Below are 21,216 nucleotides of genomic sequence, written 5' to 3'. Positions count from 1 at the left end.
AGCGTGGACGAAAACCTTCATCCTGTGTATCGATTTGCGGATCAGTGACATATCGCTGTGCTTCGCTCACATTACACATAACATTAGTGCAACTCAATTCTCTTCCGATCCGCGTTATTGGTGCCCATACACCTCTTTCTCTTTCGGTCCAGGCGTAATGCCAAGTGATCTGACTTCATGACCCCCAGGCCTTCTGCCCGAGTGTATACCCAGTGCACCTGTAGTGGTCTGGCTACCCAATAAGTTAGTTTACCAGGAGTGTATGGCAAAGAATTAAAAATAATTACGCTAGGTTGGGTATACAAAAACAAAGAGATCAGATGGAACAGACTCACTAACAATTGTTCTCTTTAAAATAGGTCAGCGAATAAACAATAATCCAATTATGTTGGTCCAGAGGTCTTCTTCTGAACAGTTCCCACATATAATAGATTCCGAAGATGTCTGAAATGATTTGGCACCAGAGTTAGTACATGAGACTCGCAAATGACCGCTGCAAGTGCGAGCGAAATCAGAAGAGAGAGTCGAAGCACGTGACCACGCTTGTATTATGTGAAATTATACAAGTGCGCGTTTTTTGTAGCTTTTTGTATTTGAACGAAAAACGACTATGCAACTGATGAAAAAAGTAGTGTTATAAAGGAAGTAAAATAAAGGTACAAAACGCCACACACCCTTTGATGCGAAATGATGACCAATTGGATCCCTGGTCTCCGGTAGTCCATTCGAATCTGCATTGTGTCCATTGCTGACTCCGCCAGGGTATCGCCAGCTCTTGTGGCTTCGTTCATGCAATGTGTGACGAAGAGAGCGACAAATACGAAAGTGCAGATGAAGGAGTTTATCTACCGTTAAAATCAATATGTATTCCTAAAACTTCGGATGCAGTATCAGTAGAAGTTACGAAACCACCTGCGGAAGTGACGGTAGGATTTTCTTTAGTCTCAGCGGAATTATTTTTGCAGATGGCCCCTGAAGTGCATGGTGGTGGCCCGATCGTCCAGAATATGGCGGACAAAAGGAAGAAATCGCGGAAGTCCAAATCGCAACCGAAGAAGGTGAAAGTTCCCAAAGTAAGTGATTTCTGCTTGGAATCAACGTCGCATGTGCGCCGTCTCAAAGCGCTATCTCTCTTAGTTTATTGAGGTATGCCCCAAAAGCATGAGTAAAATGAGAAGAGAAGTGGTCGAACTCAAAACTGAGAGGGAATGAAGCGACCGACCACACTCTAAGTCTTCAATTTGTAGAGGTACATCCCCGTGTAACATGGTTTCCGGTCACCATATGCCCACTTAATGCTGTGTGCCTTGTTCTCCGCCAATTTCAGGGGTTGGGATTCCAACTAGTTAAAGTCATGATCGCCTTAGAAGAGGTGATATCTTAGCGTTGTGATTACACGGGGGCATGGAGTTGGGAATCCACAAGTACAGTTACATTCGGACGGAATGTTCTAATGTAGCAAGCTAGAGGAGGCATTATACTCTTCTATCGTGGACACCTTGAGCCGATCATAACTGTTACCCCTGTGATTGACGTGCAGTGGTATTTGAACTGCACGCGCTCTGGCGCATAAACCTACACCTTATGTTGCATCACCTGCAACATGGTACTTGATTGATCATTTTATCTGCCACCGTCTAGGCATTTAAGTCCTTCCAACCCAGCTTTTTGTACTCCCGATATTTTTTGCCTTGCCTTGAACCCTCTTCACCGGGGCACAGAAGTTCGCACTAATGTACGTATTAATAGATGTCGGTTTCCTGCACACGACCCTCAACACGGACACTAGGCGTATGCATTCTCATCTCTACAGATGGTGGAACGGATGGATGTTATCAGCGCTGCGTAGATGCGACGTTTGAATCTATCACATCGGTTGGTGTCCACCATAGTTCTGACTTTGGGCGCTACCTCATTTTTGAACAGTTCCGGCCACTTGAACATCGGGGCGACTGCATTATCGGAGGTTTCAGTGCTCCTCAATTAACTGGGATACCTTCAACGTCTCGTGTTTGCCTCCTCTTTCGGATAGACCGGGCTGAATCCTGTCCTGGAGCTCACCCTGATTCAGAAGGCTGCTGAGCCTTCTCGCTTCTCCCCGGCCAGTCCAGTAAATCAATTGCCAAATCACTTGTCACTTGTAAATCAGTCAATCAGCCTTCGCTCCACGTGTGCGTGGATTGCCATCTAGTTCAAACTAATGATTATCTCATCCCGAGTTTGCTCTGCGTCATCGGTACTCCCTTAATCAGTTCCTTCAGTTGTAGCTAGTCCTTCTAGAGAAAATCTTGTAGCCATTGAGTTAACAGCGCCAACACCGAACCGCAACGGAATACGTTTGGGTCTTGTATGCGTGTTTCAGAGACACAGCGAACATCAGTTTTAAGGAGGTATAGGATCTGGGCAAGCATTACTTGTTTGCCAGTACGACATAGAGTGCGGTCGTAGAATGCCCCTATTTAGAGAGGATCTCATGAATTTATCTGTTATTTTATTCATCGTTAATGGTCGGTGTGGTGTATAAGGTTTATCGGTTAGATAGTTGCTTGTGTTCTGGTTAGGGGTTGGGGAGGGACATCGGTGGACACAGAACTGTGCGAGCTTATGATACATCTCGGTTGCTCAGACTGAGGAAGAGGGGTTTAGATGAGGTACCCCGCCTTGAGTTTGACCCTGAAGATAGTAGAAAGAGGAGACTGCCTCTAACCTTTGACTTAGAAGTCTGGCCCGCGAGGCAGTGAGAAGTAGGACCCTCTTTCTCTCAAATTTCTCCTTCCTTGTGTCCGGTGACCCAAAAACTATGACTCAAGGAATATATATCCTGGGAATTGCACTCAGCTCCAGAGCTGAACGCGCGTTGCTGGATTGGATCTTAATGAACAGTAGTCTTTGCGCCTTCCGGTTATCCAGCTTAATTAGGCTCATTGCCTTCCGAAATAAGAAGCGGTGCATGTTTGTAGTATCCGCTTATTTTCCAGTAGACTGCAGTTGCGATTTCGAGAAGGCTACTTTCTATCGAGAGCCATCGAGAACAAAAAGCACTGACATTGTGATCTTTGCGGGCGATATAACTGCTCAAGTAGGCCCTCTTAGCTCCTTGGAATCACATTTGGGCGGTCGGCCCGGAGTCGATATTCGCCACACAAACAAGGGAGATCGACCCCTTTAGTTGTGTGCTGATCATGAACTGTTTTTGGCCAGTACGAACTTTCAGTATAAACGTTCCCATCGCGCAAACTGGCAGCCACCAACTGTAAATCAACCGTGGACCCATTTGGACTACGTGGCCATCGGCCACCGGTGGAGAGCCACAATTCAGGACTGCCATTCTTTCTGGGGCACAACAATATTTAGACCACGCCTTCGCGCATGCACGCCTGGCAGTTCGTATCCCTTTAGGCCCTCTCAAGCCAGCAAGGAGCATGCCAATCCACCATCTTCGAAGAGCTACTATGGCTCAACAGTATCGATCTGAGCTAGCCCAACAACTCTCCACAGTAAACCAATACTGTGGTGGCAGTGAGCATGTAAATCAAGCGTGGCAAAGCGTAAAAGGGGCTATATTAGGGGCGTTCAGTACTGTCCGACTTCTCCAATTCGACCACAAGACCACTATATATCGACGGGATCGCTATCCATGATTGATGTCAGGAAATCCATACCAAGAGGCAGCGAGTACGACGGCGCACGCAAATCCCTCAGACTCCAAATAGTTATGAGTCTAAAGAAGGACCGAGAGTTCTGGTGGACATCGAAAGTTCGGGAGATGGAGAAGGCTTTAGCTACGGGAAACAGCCGTGCCCTATGTCAACTGATATGATCGACTGGTCTTAGGAAGGCAACGGTCAACGAACCGATAAGTGAAAAAGATGGTTCGTTGATTCGCTCGCAAGAAGGCCGACTGGAAAGATGGGCCGAACACTTCGAAGAACAGTTCAGCTGGCGTCCTGCAACACAGCCTGTAGAGATAGTGCATACGTGCGAATGGAATTTAAACCTTGATTGCCTGTCAGAAGAAGAAATAAAGTACAGGAACGTGAGAAGGCACCAGGATCAGACGGTCTGCATCCAGCACTCTTCAAAGAAGGTGGAGGACCCCTGGTGACCCATCTGACAATGATTACTGGTGTTCAATGGAAAGAAGAGATGTCTGCAGACTGGGGCATGTCGACGGTTATCCCGCCGTGTGAACGCCACTGTGGCATCGAAGGTGCTGTTTGGCTTTATCCTTCGAAGGTTTAATGAACACAGGGAAAGACAAGAAAACCAAGCTAATTTCCTACCTGAAGGAGGATGCATCGATCATATCTTCACTCTGCGATAGGTTTTGGACCAGCGACAGTGCTTCCAGCAACCAACGATTGTTGTTTTTCTTGGTCTGAAAGCTGCCTTTGACTCTGTGGACCGTCAGTCACTATGACTCTGTGGAGCAAAGGTGTCCCCATAAATTCTTGATCCTACTTAAGCCACTGTAAGCCAACTCCCGTGGACTTGTGGAGGGCTACAAGAAGCTCTCGTCAGAGTTCACGACATCAAGCGTTATCAGACAGGACTGTCCTGTTTCACAATTTCTCTTCAACTTTGTCATTGATGAGATTATGGAAGACTAACTACCAGCCTCCAATACCCATGGGGTCGAAGTGCTCCCGGGGTGTTCGCTTACAGCTGTCGAGTACGTGGACGATATAGCTCTTCTTGGATCTGACACCATGGTAATGGGCTGGGCATGACTGGGCATGTGCTCCACACCTGCAGTATAAAATGCGGGGGCGAGACGGCTGAAGTGGTTAGAGCGCGAAATTACTGACCAGAAGGTCCGTGGTTCGAACCCAACCTCTGCCTCTCGACTTCCCCTGTCTAGGCTTGGGCAACCTGGCAGTATCCCAGCCCTCGTGCAACCTTCAGGTGGTATGACAGTTAGGCACCGGAAGGTTGCTACAGCTGAACGATTTAGTATAAAGTGCTACTCCACGATTGGGTTGGCTCGGACCCTAGTCTCATGCCTGCAGATGAACTGATTGAGGTAGTAGACAAATTTGTTTACCTGGACGGCTGTATCAGTTTCGGTGGTCTCGCAAAAGATGATATTTCCATCCGGATTGGGAAGGCCAGAGCAGGTTTTGTGAACCCGCATCACTTTTGGCGTAGGCGTGTCATCAGTTTGTCCTTCATGGGTCGAGTTTACAATGCTGCGGTGCGCTCTATGTGTCTTGTGTCTTGTCGTTCAGCTGCCAAAGCATCCTTCCGGTGCCTAACTGCTACGCCACCGGATAAACAATGCTGAAATACGTCGGATGGTATTCAGAAGAAATAACTCACCCTCGATAAATAGATGAGCTGATCACACTGTGTAGGTTGCGCTGGCTGGGCCACGTGCTACGTATGCCAGTCGACAGACTTCCTCGAGGAGTTCTTTTCGCACAACCACGTGAATAGTGGAAACGAGCCAGGGGTGGCCAGACAATGAGTTGGCGAAGTATAGCGAAGCATAGAAGCCATACCAGCATACTCATCTGCGGTGGTTATTGCCAGGATGGGGACCCCGAGACAGGCCAAATCGATGGTTAGAGACATTGTCAGACACGGCCAAGTAGCTCCCCCAATGAGGCCCATTCGCCCAATCTATTGCCTTCAGTGCATAGCTTCCTTCCCAAATTCCCCATCAAACAGTCCACTAAAAGTGCTGTATTTAAGCACCAATTTATTAGCCTCCGCTTCCAGTGCGCAGCTGCCTGCCCCACCTCTCCAAATTATCGGTGAACGGAACTGTGGCAGCTACAACCACTGTACGGCAAGTACGGGGTTCTTACCGCTGAAGATGATGATGACGATGAGGGCCCTGGTTGTCGACCCTATCAGTAGCCGTAAACTCAAAGGTATGGCGACCGACCTGGCCCGAGTACGCAGGGAGTAAGGCATTATTGTCTTACCGCTCACACGACTGCACACAGCGCATGCTTTCGGGGCAGCACCAGACTCTGGCGCCGGCGCTTGTGGTCAACCGTTGGGCGGTCGTAGCATGCGGTTTTTAGGGATAAAGTTTTCTAGACCGTCCTTCCTCGGAGGAAGGTAGCATCGCTGCTCCCACGAATATGGACGTGCTGGTCGCCTGGGGAGAACACCTTACTGCCTTCAGACTCCCGTGGCAGAGGACAACAGGACTTTACTCTTATGATGTCGTAATACGATTGTTCGCAGTACGGGATCTCGCTGGTTTGGTCTGATTGCTCTCCTTCGGCCATCTTAGCATGGCTGCACATTGTGAAACGAAGTTCCAGCCAATGTAGCGCGCGGGATCACTGCAAAACTCAAGCTCAACCGCTATGCCAAGATGGGTGTTTTAGGTAGGAACACAACGAAGCTTACCGCAAAGCAAGTCCAGTTATTGTGGGAAAGTCGCCGCTTAGAAATGATGAAATTCCGGGGACTTAGGCATGATGATGATGATGATGGCAGGAATGTTAACGTTGAGGAAACTGTTTGCATGAATCAGACAAGTTTTCCTATATTTATTGTTTCCGTGCAGAGTGCAAACACTTCGGGATGATTTTCAGCTCGAATAGTACGTCGTGGGAGCGAATCATCTGAGGAAGTCCCTTGGTGTTTTTCTGTACTTCTGTAGCAGTTGGAATTCTAAATTGATCCATAGGAGACCCTTTAAGGACTATAGCCTGACGGAGACCGGAAATAATGTTTCGCATGGTTCAGTACTCTTGTCCGAAAGGGATTTAAAATGTGGTTGGTGTTATGTTGCTCGGGTTGTTAAATCTGACTTTTGACATTAATTAGGTTTCCAACGTTAGATTTAGTTGACTCTTGCTGTCGTTTTGCTTCCGCGCATTGTGCTCTGTCCTGAATTTTATTTTCCTTTCTGTTGGTTCCACTGGATCTTTATATCCAACCAGAGATATTTTTTTAGTAAACGGCTGACAGACTGTCTGAATGCATTGTGCTACGGCCTCTCCCCAAGTCATAAAACTGAAATCAGTGGTCATCCTGAGAAGTCTATGTTCGCACTCCAAACGCAGTTGTGCCATGTGAGTTGATAGGCAGAGCACTCCACAAGAACAGCCCACTTTACGTCTTGCACCATCCGTGGCTGCAGGTTATTCCTTTGCGAGACAAGACGACAGCCACAACGGAACAGAATTCTTGGAGACGATGGGCGGGAGGGGTTAACAACCAAACCACACTGCCTTTTTTACCTAGGGATGGAAAAGAAAAGTTTGTCCACTTCCCGGGAACAATTGGAGTCAGACCTCCAAGCCCAACTCTCTGCCACATCGGGTTAGACAAGTTCCCTCTTAGTGGCAGTTGAATCACACTTAAGTGGGGTCCCCAAGAAAACACTGACACCCGTTGCCTCACGAGCAAGACCCGGGGAAGAGACTCGGAGCAGGTACTCAGGCAGCAATAACGATTGAGACGGAATCTTTGTTTTCACTTTTCCCTGTGTCAGGGATTTCCGCCGTAGTCCTTTTCCTCAGCTTTTGTTGGTACTCATCTTCGAATGTTTACCAGACCTTCGCATATCATCTACATTAATGCCGTCAGTGACTGCACCTTCAAACAACTCATTTAGCAGATTCGGTAAATGCCCTGTCAAGTTAATGACTAGGTATGTTTCGTTTCCGAGCATGCGGTATATTATTCCAGCACTACCGTCGCTTTAACTGTCATCGTCGTCATTGACAGCAATACACCATTAGTACATGCTGTTGTTTAATTGGCTGCCCATGCGAAATCACCCGTGAGCGAAACCATCAAGGATCGGAAAGGATTGACCATCTTGAACGAAGAAAAACGCCTCGACAAGTGGGCCGAATACTTCGAACGACAGTTGTGGCCACCAGTTGCCACTCATCTGGAGTCCATAGTTGACGTGGAACCCTGGACGGTGAACGTAAAACCACCTACTGTCTCGGAGTTATACGACTTCATATATTCTCTCAAGCGCCACCGAGCTTCCGGTCTGGATGATCTTCCACCCGCATTGTTTAAAGACAAGGGTGAAATCCTCAGTGAGCGCTTGTCTAATCTGTTTACCTGCATTTGGGAGAGCGAATCTGTCCCAGACAAGTGGGGAGAGTCGGTGATAGCGCCCATTTTCGAAAAAGGGGCTCGTATTGAGTGTGGTAACTGTGGGGGCCCAGGCTGACCCCGATTGTAACGAGACTGCCTTAGTCACTTGTGCTTCGCCGCCTTACGGTGGCATGCGTGACACTGACTCGAGAGCAGCAAACGGGATCCCGGCCTGATAGGGGTTACGTTGATCAAATCTTCACACTCCGTCAGGTGTTAGAACAACGCCATATGTACAAGCGGCCCACAATTTTAGTATTCCTGAATTTCCAAAGTGCATTCGACTCAGTTGACCGGTTGCCCATCAATGAATGTTCCGGAGGTTTGTGAACGTCCTACATTCTTTGCATTTTCAGACTTCCGGACGTGTGAGAATATATGGAGAGCTCTCCAAAAGCTTCCATACGCAAAGTGGTGTTCGTCAGGGATGCCCAGTCTCTCCATTCCCATTCAATTTCGTGATTGAGGAGATAATGAGACGAACGCTGGAAGGTCTTTAAAATCCCGGTGTTCAAATAGCCCCTGATGAAAATCTTGTCGACCTGGAATACACAGACGATATCGTTCTGGTCGCCGTTTTTTGGTATGTGCTTTGCACCCACAAAGTGTATGGTCATACTCGTGGACATGCAGTCACTGGACACACCACTTACAACCCAGAGAGAAGTACTGGAACTTGTGGAGCGTTTTACGTGCCTTGGAAGTTGTATCGGTGTTGATTGTAGTGTGACAGACGAGGTGGACGCACGAATCTTCAGAGCTCAGGTCGCTTTTTCTAATTCGAGACACTTATAGCGTCAAAGCCGTATATCCCTGAATCTCAAGAGGCGTCTGTTTAAGGCTACAGTACAGGCCTCTTTGTTGTGTGGCTGTGAGACTTGGTCTGTTTGAGCAGCGAAACTGAGACGTCTTCAGGTGTTCGACATAGCTCGTGTGGGTTGGTGTCGGCGTATCCGTAACGGGACAATTAGGAGGCGCGTTTTCGGTTGCGCAACGGGTACTTCCACTGAAGAATGCGTCCAGCACCAGAAGCTGCGTTGGTATTGCATATGCCGAACCATCGTTTGCCGAATAGAGTGCTTCAGTGCTTCGACCACCGATGCCTCAGAAGCGTGGCTGGTTTTGGATGACATCAGCGTGTTAGTAACGAGGTGATTAGAAAACGGGTATTTGGTTGTTCTGCAGGCACCTCAGTCCGAGAAAACATCCAGCGTCATCGACTGTGATGGCTTGGTCATGTGCTATGCATGCCGAAACACCGTCTACCGAGACGAGTGTTGTTCTCCGTGCCTCCTTCAGGAGGCAAACGACGAGGTGGACAGCACATGACTTGGCAGAAAGGCGTGAAAGAGATCACGGAGAGTTTGGGTGTTGTTGATGTTGTGCGACTTCCAGGATGGGGTCCCTGTGACTCCGTCTGTGCTTGTCTGGAGACATTGCAAGAAATGGCGGCTAATCGATGTCAGTGGCGTTCTTGCTGTCAGTTTCTTTCCAGATTGTCCGACTGAGCGGTTGGAGGTGTAGGCACCTCAGTATGCTTGACATAGGCCAGCACGAAGTCCCCTCCCTCACCCACTCTTTTTCTCTTCACTGGCTTTAATAGTTGAACATTGATATCGTGCTGTCGATGATGGTGATGGTGATGATGTTGGTTAATTGACTGCCCCTGCAAAGGGTGCTACTCGGCTTACCGAAGAATGAGAGAAGACTGGAGTTTGAATCGCCTTCAACTACAGGACGGAAAGGCTTGATTGGTTGGACCCATGTGGACGTCCGGTCACTTTTCGATGTCAAAGCCCGTATCCTTACCGAAGCCAAATCCCTCTGTGGTTAGCAAATACTCAAAGATCGTGGAAAGTTGAGTGACCACAACTTTTCACGCTAATCAAAATTTCCTGTGAATTTTCAGTATGCATGAACCCAGAAATCCATCCTTAAAGGTTTCCAGTCGATTTCATAATTTCAGTATGCGTGGATGCACCTAATCAGTTTAATGTTCAGCTCACATTTTTTTGTCTCAGGTTAAATCACCGCCTCAGGAAATCCCCTGGAATATCGGAGGTTCCAGTTCACATCAGAAGGAAGAAAAACGAGTCAAACCTAATTCAGACCAATCAACAATAGATTCCCATGCCGAAAGCTCTTCCCACATAGTTTCCGACCTCACTACCACAGTCCGTGACAAGGAAGATGCCGACATCGCCTGTAAATCACACGATTCTGTAGCGGAATCAGCTACCTTCATAATTTCAGTATGCGTGGATGCACCTAATCAGTTTAATGTTCAGCTCACATTTTTTTGTCTCAGGTTAAATCACCGCCTCAGGAAATCCCCTGGAATATCGGAGGTTCCAGTTCACATCAGAAGGAAGAAAAACGAGTCAAACCTAATTCAGACCAATCAACAATAGATTCCCATGCCGAAAGCTCTTCCCACATAGTTTCCGACCTCACTACCACAGTCCGTGACAAGGAAGATGCCGACATCGCCTGTAAATCACACGATTCTGTAGCGGAATCAGCTACCCACGTGCAACCCAGTGAGGTGTCCCCTCCAACACCCCAAATACAAAGTCGCGATGATATAATACAGGTCGAGGCAGAAGGAAGCACAGTTCCTGTTTTGGATGGTTCTCCATCGAACCCTGACGTCATATCTTTTGCTGCCTCCAGTTTCGTCCGCGGTGTTGGAGGCGGTTTAAGCACATTGGCTGGTGTTCTTACTCATGCAATCCAAGTCGCTGTTGAGGATGAACCTGTGGACGTCACCGAGCGACGAAAGGAGCGCCAGAATAGGGAGGAGGTGGAGAGGGAAGCCATCGCAGAAGCTTGGTCCAGTGTTTGGAATTCAACTTGGGGAACAGGTGGTTGGGGAGAAGACGAAGACTCCCAGCTGCCTGATCCTGACTTGTCTACTGAGAGCAAACCGGCTTCAGCCATGATAAATAATGATGCAGCTTCTCCTAGCGTATCGGACCTTGCAGTCAGCACTCATGAGGAACCCACTTCCTTCTGGGGCTGGTCCGGTGTGTCCTCTTTCGCCCAGCAACTCACGACGTCACTCCAAACAAAGGTACTTGCACTGTTGATCAGATGTTTTATCACTTGTCACTGGTATCTGTCTATCACTACTGTGGCTGTCAACAGCGATCATGCTGTAAGATGTTTGGAAACTCTTTACCAATAATGTCCTCGCAGTTGAACGAAGTTCTACGTTCTCCCAAGAAGGCAAAATCTGAGGGAAGGATAGATCCACCTGTAAGGGTAGGACAGTTTTTATCATTTTACGTACCAGGAAGCCCTGTTTCAAAATTACACGGTGATTTATAGTTGCTGACATTCACGAGCATTCATTACATTCATGACGATTCTCGCAGTACTACCTGTTTGTCTGCCTTTGATATATTCTGATGAGCTTTTCTTAACAAACATATGGTTTGGCTCACTAGAGTCATGGGTCAGAGCTGATTGGTTTATATCTCTGGTGAGATACTCGCCGGTGATTTTGCGAGTTTCATGCTTTTTTGGAAAAATAGTCCGTCAGAGGTGCCCTACTACTTTTTCCATTAAACTGCAAAGCGTTGATTAAGGTGCACACCGGTGAACATAGCGGTAAATACGAAATCATTCGGTGGATCTGGCCAATGAATGACAGTATTCATACACGGTGATTAACTTCCTTATTCCACTGATGCGAATTGCACGTAATGCACTGCTGAATCGAGCAGACCACCGACATGTACTCACCACCATGTGATTGGATATACTCTAGTTCGCGGGTTCATTTATCGTTTACCGGACTCTTAGTCCAGTGCAATCCTTACTAGTTTAATGAGGCATTCCAAACTAAAGTTGAGTTGGGCATTGGCGTGACTTTCCTGAGCTTACAGGTTTGACCATAATTCCTCGTGTCTGGTTGTTTTCCAACCATTCTTTCGATGGTCATTAAACTGAATTGCAATGGCTGGAACAGTTTCATCTTTGGTAACCAGTTTTAATTTAAGTACCTCCATTTTTAAGCACTACCAAGCAGTACTATGTACTGCATGGAAATTCACATGAGTTAAGCGGAATGGACTGGGAGTACTGTTCCACGCGTTTTACATCGCGTTAATTGATTGAACGGATGGGTCATTGCAAATCAAATTTTTCTTACAAAAGCATAGGATTATTGTTCTGCTCTATTTTCGCGCCGAGCAACCAGGTTCTTCTTCGAGACCTAAACCTCGGACCGTAATGAGATATTCGGAGACTCAAGTTTAATTAGCACAGATGAGTTTTTTTTGTATGAGGTCATTTATCATACCTTTTTGGAAGATAATGCGTGTTTTAAGCGGCAACTCTGCACCGTTTTCAGCCACACTGTTTTAAGGATCACTGCATCATATGTTCCTGCTACCGATTCTATTACTTCTACGGCAGTGAAGCATCGGTGCTGCTGTTGCTGTCTTTGATGATGATGAGGATTCTATTACTGCCATAAATTTTGTCTCCTGACAATCCTTTAGGTAGTCCATTCATGTTTTTTATTTTCTCGTTTCAGAGTCTGACTTTGGTACAGGAAGGCGTTAATGTTTTAGAAAAAATTGGGAAGAAGACCATGTCTGTGATTGAGGAGAATGATCCCGGATTCCAATACACGAAAAAATTTCTCAGACCTCCTGGCTTGCGCGATCGGCCCAACCTTTCGCAGGTATGCCATGTGAACAGAAAATGTTCAGTTAGTTTCACGGTTCATGACCTCTCAGTGGAGACCATTATTTGCAGGAAACGTCCAAACGTTTTCTTGTTAAAAAGATGACAAGAAGAACCACGCCACAGTTTCCCACCTAAAACTCCGTATTCCAACCAGTATTTTCGTGGTTTGATTGCTCCGTACACTCAACACTGTCATATATACGTTGCAGGCCTATATCAATCCACGGCGTCTAAGCCTTCACGAATGATTCATGATTTAACTCAAACAAGAACTACGTAACAAAATCATTTGACGCACAGGGGCATTCTGCTGCAATAGGTAACGGTGGTCGATAAATTTGGAGGCACCATATCCTGCTTTGGTCCGTGTTCCTGTGTAATGGCGTCATAACCGTTTTCAGGGCTAACTTGGATTGGATGCCATACCGATTTATCTAGTTTTATCTCAATGATGCCTAACTCCCTTCCCTGTAATAGGCACTGCTTGTAAGAGGTCTCCGTTCGGTGTGACAGATAGGTGGCCTCCAAGTTAAGCAGTTTGTTTGTCGACATTCAAGGTATCCTTTCCGGGTTACAAATCCCATGCAGTGGACAATAAACAGTCCTAATAGAAAACAGTGCCAGTTTTTCTGCTAAATCTCAATCACCTAAGGGAGAACCACTGATCTTTTCCGTGATATTGAAATCGGTCTGCTTTACTGTCCAGTGGCGGACTACACAGAATAACTGAACACCAAATTTACTGGATGGATGAATGGCGATCTGGCTATAGACCAGAGGAGGGTATGCCCTGGCTAGTCAGGTAGGTCAAAAATCACATCTTTTCAACTCGGCCCCACCGCAAAGGTTCTAGCGCGACCTTATGTATAGGATTGTGATTTCTGTTCAAATACTGTTGTAATTTTACTTCATCCTACGAAAGACTGTCTCAAGCTACTCTGTATTTTGGTGGGTAGCACAGCCTACCAAGTACCGGTGTAAGTTGCGAATCCACCACATTTGCTTTGCCATTTCCTGTTGAAAATAATCTAATAAGTAGCACACAGACAGGAGACTGTTTGATAACTGGTCTGAAAGTGCATACGTTAGCTCAGTACCACACGACCAACCGTGGTTTACTCGCAGTCACTCAGTTTTAGAAAAACGAAACAATCTTATCTACGTCTGTCAGTTATTCAAAATAGGCGTACCACTTTGTATTTCTAAGATTTTAGGTAACATGACCAAACTATTTGAACCATCGAACCAATATCTGCCCGGTTATTCAGGTCTTCACCGACGGGGAGCTGGCACCAGAACAACTCTATGAAGTAGCGAAATAGCTAGTGGAGATAGCCCTCCATCGCACTGAAGAACCGGATGATGACTTTTTCGTAGATGATGCCCCTGGTGACTCTTCGTGCTTTTTAGCCACTTATCACCACAACGAACGGCCCAATTTGAGTTTCTCCGGAGTTAGATAGCCAACCGTTTTTACCATCAACGTTGTTACTGAACCGACTCATGGTCTGTAAGGGTAATCTCTGGCCGCTGTCTTAACTGGGATGCATTTTCCCAGTGATTCTGTAACCCTTGAATTGTCGATCTTTTTCCGCTGTGCGCCAGTCGGGAAACGTTCCGAGGCATCTTGTTGATCGTGCTGAGCGATCTGTGTTATTTTTGAGGAACAGAAACATCTCGTTTCCGGTAATCTCGTCTTATTTGAATCCGGCTATTGCAACACCAACAGTTATGCAGCTACGCGGTGGTTACGAAGTATTTGAAGGGTTCCTGGCGTTGAGCAGACGTAAACGGTCACCAGTGAAATCACGCAACAGTCCACAAGCCGTATGACTATTCCAGTTGGTTGGTTCAGCTTTCAAGGGCACTATCCGGCACTGAAGCATCGGTGTTGAACACTGATGTCGTGCTGTTGATGATGACGATGATGATCCGGCTCGAGAGTTGACCAACTGAGCTGCTTTCCGGTTCAATATGGCTAAGCAAAAATCGATCCCTATGCCAAACACAGACCGCACTTCAGTTAATGATAGTTCTTGTTATCTTTATTTTGTTGGTTTCAGGTCATACGGGAAGCCTACGAGCGCGACCAGAGCAATCTTCCGCACACAGATAATGCAGCACGAGATTCACCTAATAAAGGTTCTCTGAGCGCATATTTGGAGAGGAACCGTGCATTAGTACATTTGGAAGCTTTGGAACTGGTCAGTGAGCAAGCCGAATCACAGCTGCACATTCGCTTACAACAATTCCCAGAACAGACGCAGGACCTCACACTTGAGACGATATGGTGCACACTTCAGCTCGAAGACGCGGAAGATAACGAGACGGAGACCTATTTTGAGGATGCTACTGTTTTAAAATTGTTGAAAAATACCGGAAATTCGAAAGACCTTTATGGCTGCAGACCAAAGGACCTATCCGAAGAGCACATGCGCGTGTGGATTGTATTACAGCAAAGTTTGAATGAATTCAAACTAATTTATCCTGGAGAACGTCTCCTAAAGGTATGTTTTCTGAAAAAAATTGGTAACAATCGGTAGATGTATTGCTGGGCCACGTTTCGCTTTTGGCACAAAAGCTTCGTCAGGCCTGGTGACTAGGTCACGAGGTTGGTCGAGATTTAAGGCGAATTCGAGACACATACTGAGTACACGGGACACAGAATTTCTCAGAAGTTCGTAGTCATTAATAGGGAAACCGTATACCCCAAAAGGAAATTATTCACCATTGTGCTGTCTTTACTAGATCAAAGGTCTTACGGATCATCTTGTGCTCTTCGGTCTCCCCCCCCGTCATGGTGTCAGGGCAGTGAAGCATCGGTGTTGAACACTGATGTCATGCTGTCGATGCTGATGATGTCAGGATTCCTTGGACGAATCCCGAATGGCCGCATTGTAACCTGCACCATCACTATTCTGTGCTTTACTTTGTTTCAAGACACGTCGTTTGGCAATGCTAATGCTGCCGCTTATTACTTGTCCCGTCTTATACCTGATTAAGAGCGCTGCTAGACGCCCTCGTATTTTTGGTTTTTGGCCAGTGTTTAACGGTCTAGACAACCTAGTGTCCGTGTTCAGCTAGGACTGGACTTCTTGTTCCTCACAACATGGTAGTATATCAATCCTCGTTCTTCTTCCAGGTTGCATGATAGCTATTCACCCGCCTATTGTTGTTCACAAAATAATTTGATGGGTCTTAAGACCAGAACAGCAGAAAACGTCTATAATTTTGAAGTACCAAGCTTGTCAAACTGAAACCAATTGTTGCTTGCTATGAGTTTATAAGTCCATCGGATGCCATAAAACCTGAGATAAAACAAAGTTGAGTTTGTTGTAACTGTGTGTTAGCTGGGTGATTGAGGAGATTGATGGGACTTCTTCCATCACGTTTGATAGTCTAAGTACTTGAGTGGGAAATCACTGGGAAGAAGACGAAGGACACTGGATGAGGATCGGTTATACTGTGGATGCATCAGTGGAAGAAAGAGCGCTGCTGCTCAATGGGCTGCAACAAAGAGAAATTGAATTGAAAAGACAGTTGTTCGTTAGGACCTGAGCGTCCTAACAGAATGATTAAACCATCGATTGACTTCCTTTTGCCGTTAACAGCAATTTATTCCAACTGCAGTCAGTTGCTGCGTTGAACGAAAGCTACGGCGGAGTTATATCGGTTACATCGGGGCACTATACCATACTAGAGTTCATACGCAGTTTCCATTAAGGTAACTTACCATGAAGGACTCTCGGGGCAGCTCAACCGTATAGCACTGCCTGGGTGAATAGTGAAGCCTCAATGGGTGTACTGATTTGTATGTCTGTAGCTGTCTGTCTTTTTGTACGAGTTTCAGTCTTAATCAAGTAGTCATACAAACCTATCCGAAACATCGGCTGGTAGGTGCTAAGCTCAGGGTCGCACACCCCTTAAATATAACCTTGGGTATCCGTTTTTGGATGTACGCCCTACTCGCCGCCCTGTGTTTGGACTACTATAATTTGCGCAGCGGTCGAGGAGTTTCGATTTCCCATTCACTTTGACAGTTGGTCAGGTGGGTTTTGTTCACCGAACGTGGCAATTCACTTTTCTCAGACTTTTACCGTTCCAGAATTTGACGGAGTTTTGGAACAGAATCCAGGACACCCAATCTGAAGGCAACGCTGAGGTAACGTGTTCGCCAAATATTTCCCTTTTTTGTGCTCAACTTGTACTTTGTGTGAACAATCCCTCTGGGATTCCATGTTCAGCAGATTCAACTGTACCTTGGTTTCAAAATTTCACTAATTGTTGCTAAGTCAATTTATGCTGTGTGTATTTCACCAATCTGGGGGGGGGCTGTTTGATCTCACAGCCTCCTCCGATTAGTCGTGAATACTCACATGACTGTAGACAGTTGACCAATAACTTGCAATGAGAATATGGCGTTTTGGGATAATGTAGTTCGCCTCACTTGAGCACATGTTGTTTGGCTCCTCAAGTGGCACATAATATTCTTGTCGTTACTACTGGGTTAAGTTGACTTGACGATGCCGTTACTTCAGTTGTCTAGACTTCTAGTGAAGTCTCCTCACTTCTCACTCCAACTCACCGTAGCGAGAATTTTGTGCAGAAATGATGAACAATTGTAGTGTTACCGTAGATCTCGTTTTATGATTTACTGAACTGTTGATACCATCAAGGATTTTGGGATTTATCACTCAGGCGTTCGCCGTGTATCCTATACTGAAAAGCGGGGAAACGTAGCACACCTGTTACGAACCACCAGCAGTGCGCAACTTACGAACTTCCATGCTTAGTAGTTGAAGACTGAACTTTTCAGCCTCGAAGGACTCATCAACATTGGGATTAAGTGGTACTTGGACATCACGTGTTGATTAGCCCATAGAGCAACGAATTCTCAGACCGAGGGTTCAAGGTACTTGTGAATTATTCTTTCCTCTTAGCTACTTATAAATCATTGGTATTTTGCGATTTAGGAGTATTTCAATCGAACATTTGTTGTGTGTGTGAAGTCGTTCTTGGTGGAAGGCTGAAAAGCACCGTACAGGGGTTTCATTTCCGTTAGAGATGATAAGCAGGTCGATTGGTTTAGTCCTTAACTACTGGCCGGGAGGTAGCGAATTCGAGCGACCCTGGAGGTTCGTGAGATGCCCATTGTTGCTGATTCCAACCAACGATGAAACAGCTGTATAGTACCTCAAATTTCCGAATTGAAACTTAACAGGAAACCTGATTTTTACATGACCTAACGGCTTCTTGACACTTCACTCGAATCGAATGTTACTCTTGACTTTAGGTGGAGGACTGAAGCGGCAGTAATGCTGACTTTACTGTACCCATGTTCTAGTGCTGGCAAACCGGCTTCTTGGACCCTACTTTACATGTCCAGGTGCGTGTTGTAAGTTAACGAACCTGCTGGGTCGGTCGATCACTTGATTACTGAGCGGACTGGCTAACAGTTTGCTTGATAGTTTCTTTCAGTCTTTTTCTCTGACCAAACAACTTCGTTCCACCTGCATACCCAATTCGGAGCCTCATATTGGCCTACTGTAGCTTACAGGGAGAGTTGAAGACTAATGGAGCACAGGATTTCATTGATGTGTGGTTGTATGTGTACTGTTTTTAATGAGTTAAAAATAATTTTGCAGCTTTCGCTATGCACTGGGTTTGATTAATCTCATCGTACTACTCACTACTGTTTTGAAGGATAGCGATTCGCTATCTGCATTACACCTAGTGACTCGTTATCTGCCGCCTTGCTGATGCTGCTGCGTGCAGTTCCTCATCTCCGTGTATCTGCTGTTTTGTAGACACTTTTTGCGGCTGCTGTTATCACGCTTGCTGATATCACCTCTGCCTACTTGGAATACTTGCACAAAGTAGCGGAATGCATACTCGTACGGGATCACGAAGCGTTGTTGGACTTTTCCTGGTTGACTTCAGTGATTGCTACGTAAGTTTTCTGCACTTAACCAGTGCAAGTATAACGGTTGACACCAAGTCGATTCATACAGCTTTTTGATGAAATTTTCGTCTCTTTCTCAGTCTCTTCCACGCAGCGTTCAGGTTACAAAGTGCAACAAGTTTGGAATACATCAAGCTTATCAAGACGGTAAGTCTGCGTTTCCTCATTACTAATTTAGATTGGCCCAATTACTTCCCAGTTTTCTTCGTTCTTAACAGCAATGTTACATTTATCGCGAACTCCTGACTGTTGAATCCTTGTTGAATAATGGAAGTTTCATGATCCTGGACACGGGGATCTGCTAGATTAGAATACCTTTTGAGTCGGGATCTCATGAACTAGTTGGATGTATGTTTTCTAGAGACAGATGCTTGTTCACCCCCTCAAACACCTGCCGTTTCATAGCTGTGTGGTGCTGCTGACTATATTGAAGTATGCATTTATGTGGGACTCCATTCTCCTAAGGAGCTACACGAATGATGGGGCAACAAGCGCTGTTCGACTGCCTATATCTCGGGGGTTCCTGATTAACTCCGTACAGGGAAACTGCTTTATTACCATTCTGACTGATATAGCTCAGTGGTTAAGGTGGAAAGCTGTTGACCAAAATATTCACAGGTGGAACCCAGCAATGGCTTCTCGACTCTGTCCAGGTTGGTGTGTCCAGTAGGTTTCCCAACCCGCGTGCTTCCATCAGGTTAAGTGGCAGCTATGCACTGAATGACTGCCACGTTTTCATGCCTTGCTATTTGGCTGGAATGATTTGACGCTGCCCATATTCACTTTGACCTCCTACTTTTGCACAGTCCCGGAAGTCGCTTACCGGACAGACTACTATAGAATTTAGCCCTCCGGTGACTTCAACTACTCAGTTTGTTGCGAACGTGCTACTGGAGTGCAACAACGCGCAAACATACTTGAGAAATGCCGCACATTTACTGGTCCCCGTTTTCCAGCTTGCATGTCTCAACTCTTCACTTGAAGTCGAATCAAACTGAGTAGCGCAACTGAACGATATCAGTTTTTATTGGTCTCTCTGTCTTTCTTTGCTTGTTCTCATTACTTTCCTCCGAAATAAATCGTGATTTGCCTTTCCTGTAAATTGTTCCATTTTTGAAACTATTTTGTATTGATATACTTCATTTTGTTGAACAGACTTGGCATGTTCACCGGATGACAACTTGTTCCAAAGTGTCTGTTCATTTGAATAAATAAGCTGTGGCTTCGGTGGTCGATGCTCTCGTTCGTTCGCTAGTTTTTGTTGTACATTCCCGTGGACTTAGTTTGGCGATGGTAGAAATCGGTCGATAATTTGACCTAAAGGACTTAAATGACCCAAGTAACGCAAATGACGGCGATATGCTTGGACTTGAAGCTCAAGGTTGGATCAGAAACTGACCTTTAGCATCGAGACGAATCCCATGATTGATCAGGTGAGTCTGCTAGTCTTCCACGCCGAGCGGAAAATGTACCAGATTTCCTTACCACTGAAAGAATGACCTGGGTGTTTACTGACTGTTGGCTGTGCTATGGTGAACCTGTGAGCTATGGCGGTCTTGAAAGTTACACTGCACAGTGCAACGGGCAGCTGAGTCATGTGGCCTAAATTCACTTCACATGAGACCCGTCAACTGACCAATGCCAGCGATACATTAGTGGATGTTGCTTTCGATGTTGTTTTTTGTGGCTCACATTGTGACAAGTTGTGACGATGCAGCGCGTATAACTGGAAATCCTGGATGAGGTTTGCACCGACCACTAATGTCGGCTTATCTCGCTCTAGATATGTTGAATTCTGTCACATGTAACCTATATCCTTCAGAGAATGAACGCTTTGTAACTCCATTGACGTTGCCTTGAATTTTTGACCGGGTACACTATCTGAGCACATGATACTTCTCTGGACATTTGGGCGCTTTCTCCCTCTGGTTACCTGACACAACGATTGGCGTACAAACCCCAATTGTCCATTGTCTGTAAATCTGTGACGGAATCAAGAAAACAACAAATTCCTTGTACAGATGTCGTGATGTGCTACTACTCAAGTGAGGCATACCAATTACGAGAAAGGCATAGAACAGAACCATCCTAGTGAGGTAACTAAGCACCGGCCACATACTTTTCAGTTTGAATAGCACTTTGTAACCCAAATGTGCCAAGGAGTCGGTTTCGCTCATCCTGGGAATTTCGTAACTGGGTCACAGAATTCCTTTATCATACTGATATCCATGTGTGATGTACTGATTCCGTTTAAAGACCGGAAGAGGTGTCAACTGGGAAATGCTTGTATTTAGTAACTAAACAATTAACATTCTGATGGCGCAGGAGTGCGCGAGCTCAATGGGACTGGTTAAATAGAACAGGTCATTGACCTAGGATTGTTTCCATCCAACAAACAGCTGAGGAATTGGCATGCTGATGGGGTGGTACTTTGGCATGCGTAGAGCACAGTCTGACTAGCATAACAAACTGCT

General features: G+C 46.0%; 1 protein-coding gene across 1 annotated transcript; it reads left to right on the top strand.

Annotated features, from left to right (window-relative positions):
- Positions 1-761: 761 nt before the first annotated feature.
- Positions 762-19,953, top strand: T265_02198 (hypothetical protein; the record flags this gene model as incomplete). Its single annotated transcript, XM_009166386.1, has 9 exons — positions 762-926; positions 966-1,073; positions 10,391-11,155; positions 12,626-12,775; positions 14,844-15,287; positions 16,886-16,942; positions 18,588-18,730; positions 18,823-18,889; positions 19,549-19,953. The coding sequence occupies 9 exons, from the start codon at positions 795-797 to the stop codon at positions 19,738-19,740; spliced, it is 2,058 nt and encodes a 685-aa protein (XP_009164650.1).
- Positions 19,954-21,216: the final 1,263 nt, after the last annotated feature.

Source organism: Opisthorchis viverrini (genome assembly GCF_000715545.1).
Source record: "Opisthorchis viverrini unplaced genomic scaffold opera_v5_27, whole genome shotgun sequence".
Lineage (NCBI taxonomy): Eukaryota > Metazoa > Platyhelminthes > Trematoda > Opisthorchiida > Opisthorchiidae > Opisthorchis > Opisthorchis viverrini.
This window is presented reverse-complemented; position numbering and strand designations above follow the sequence as displayed.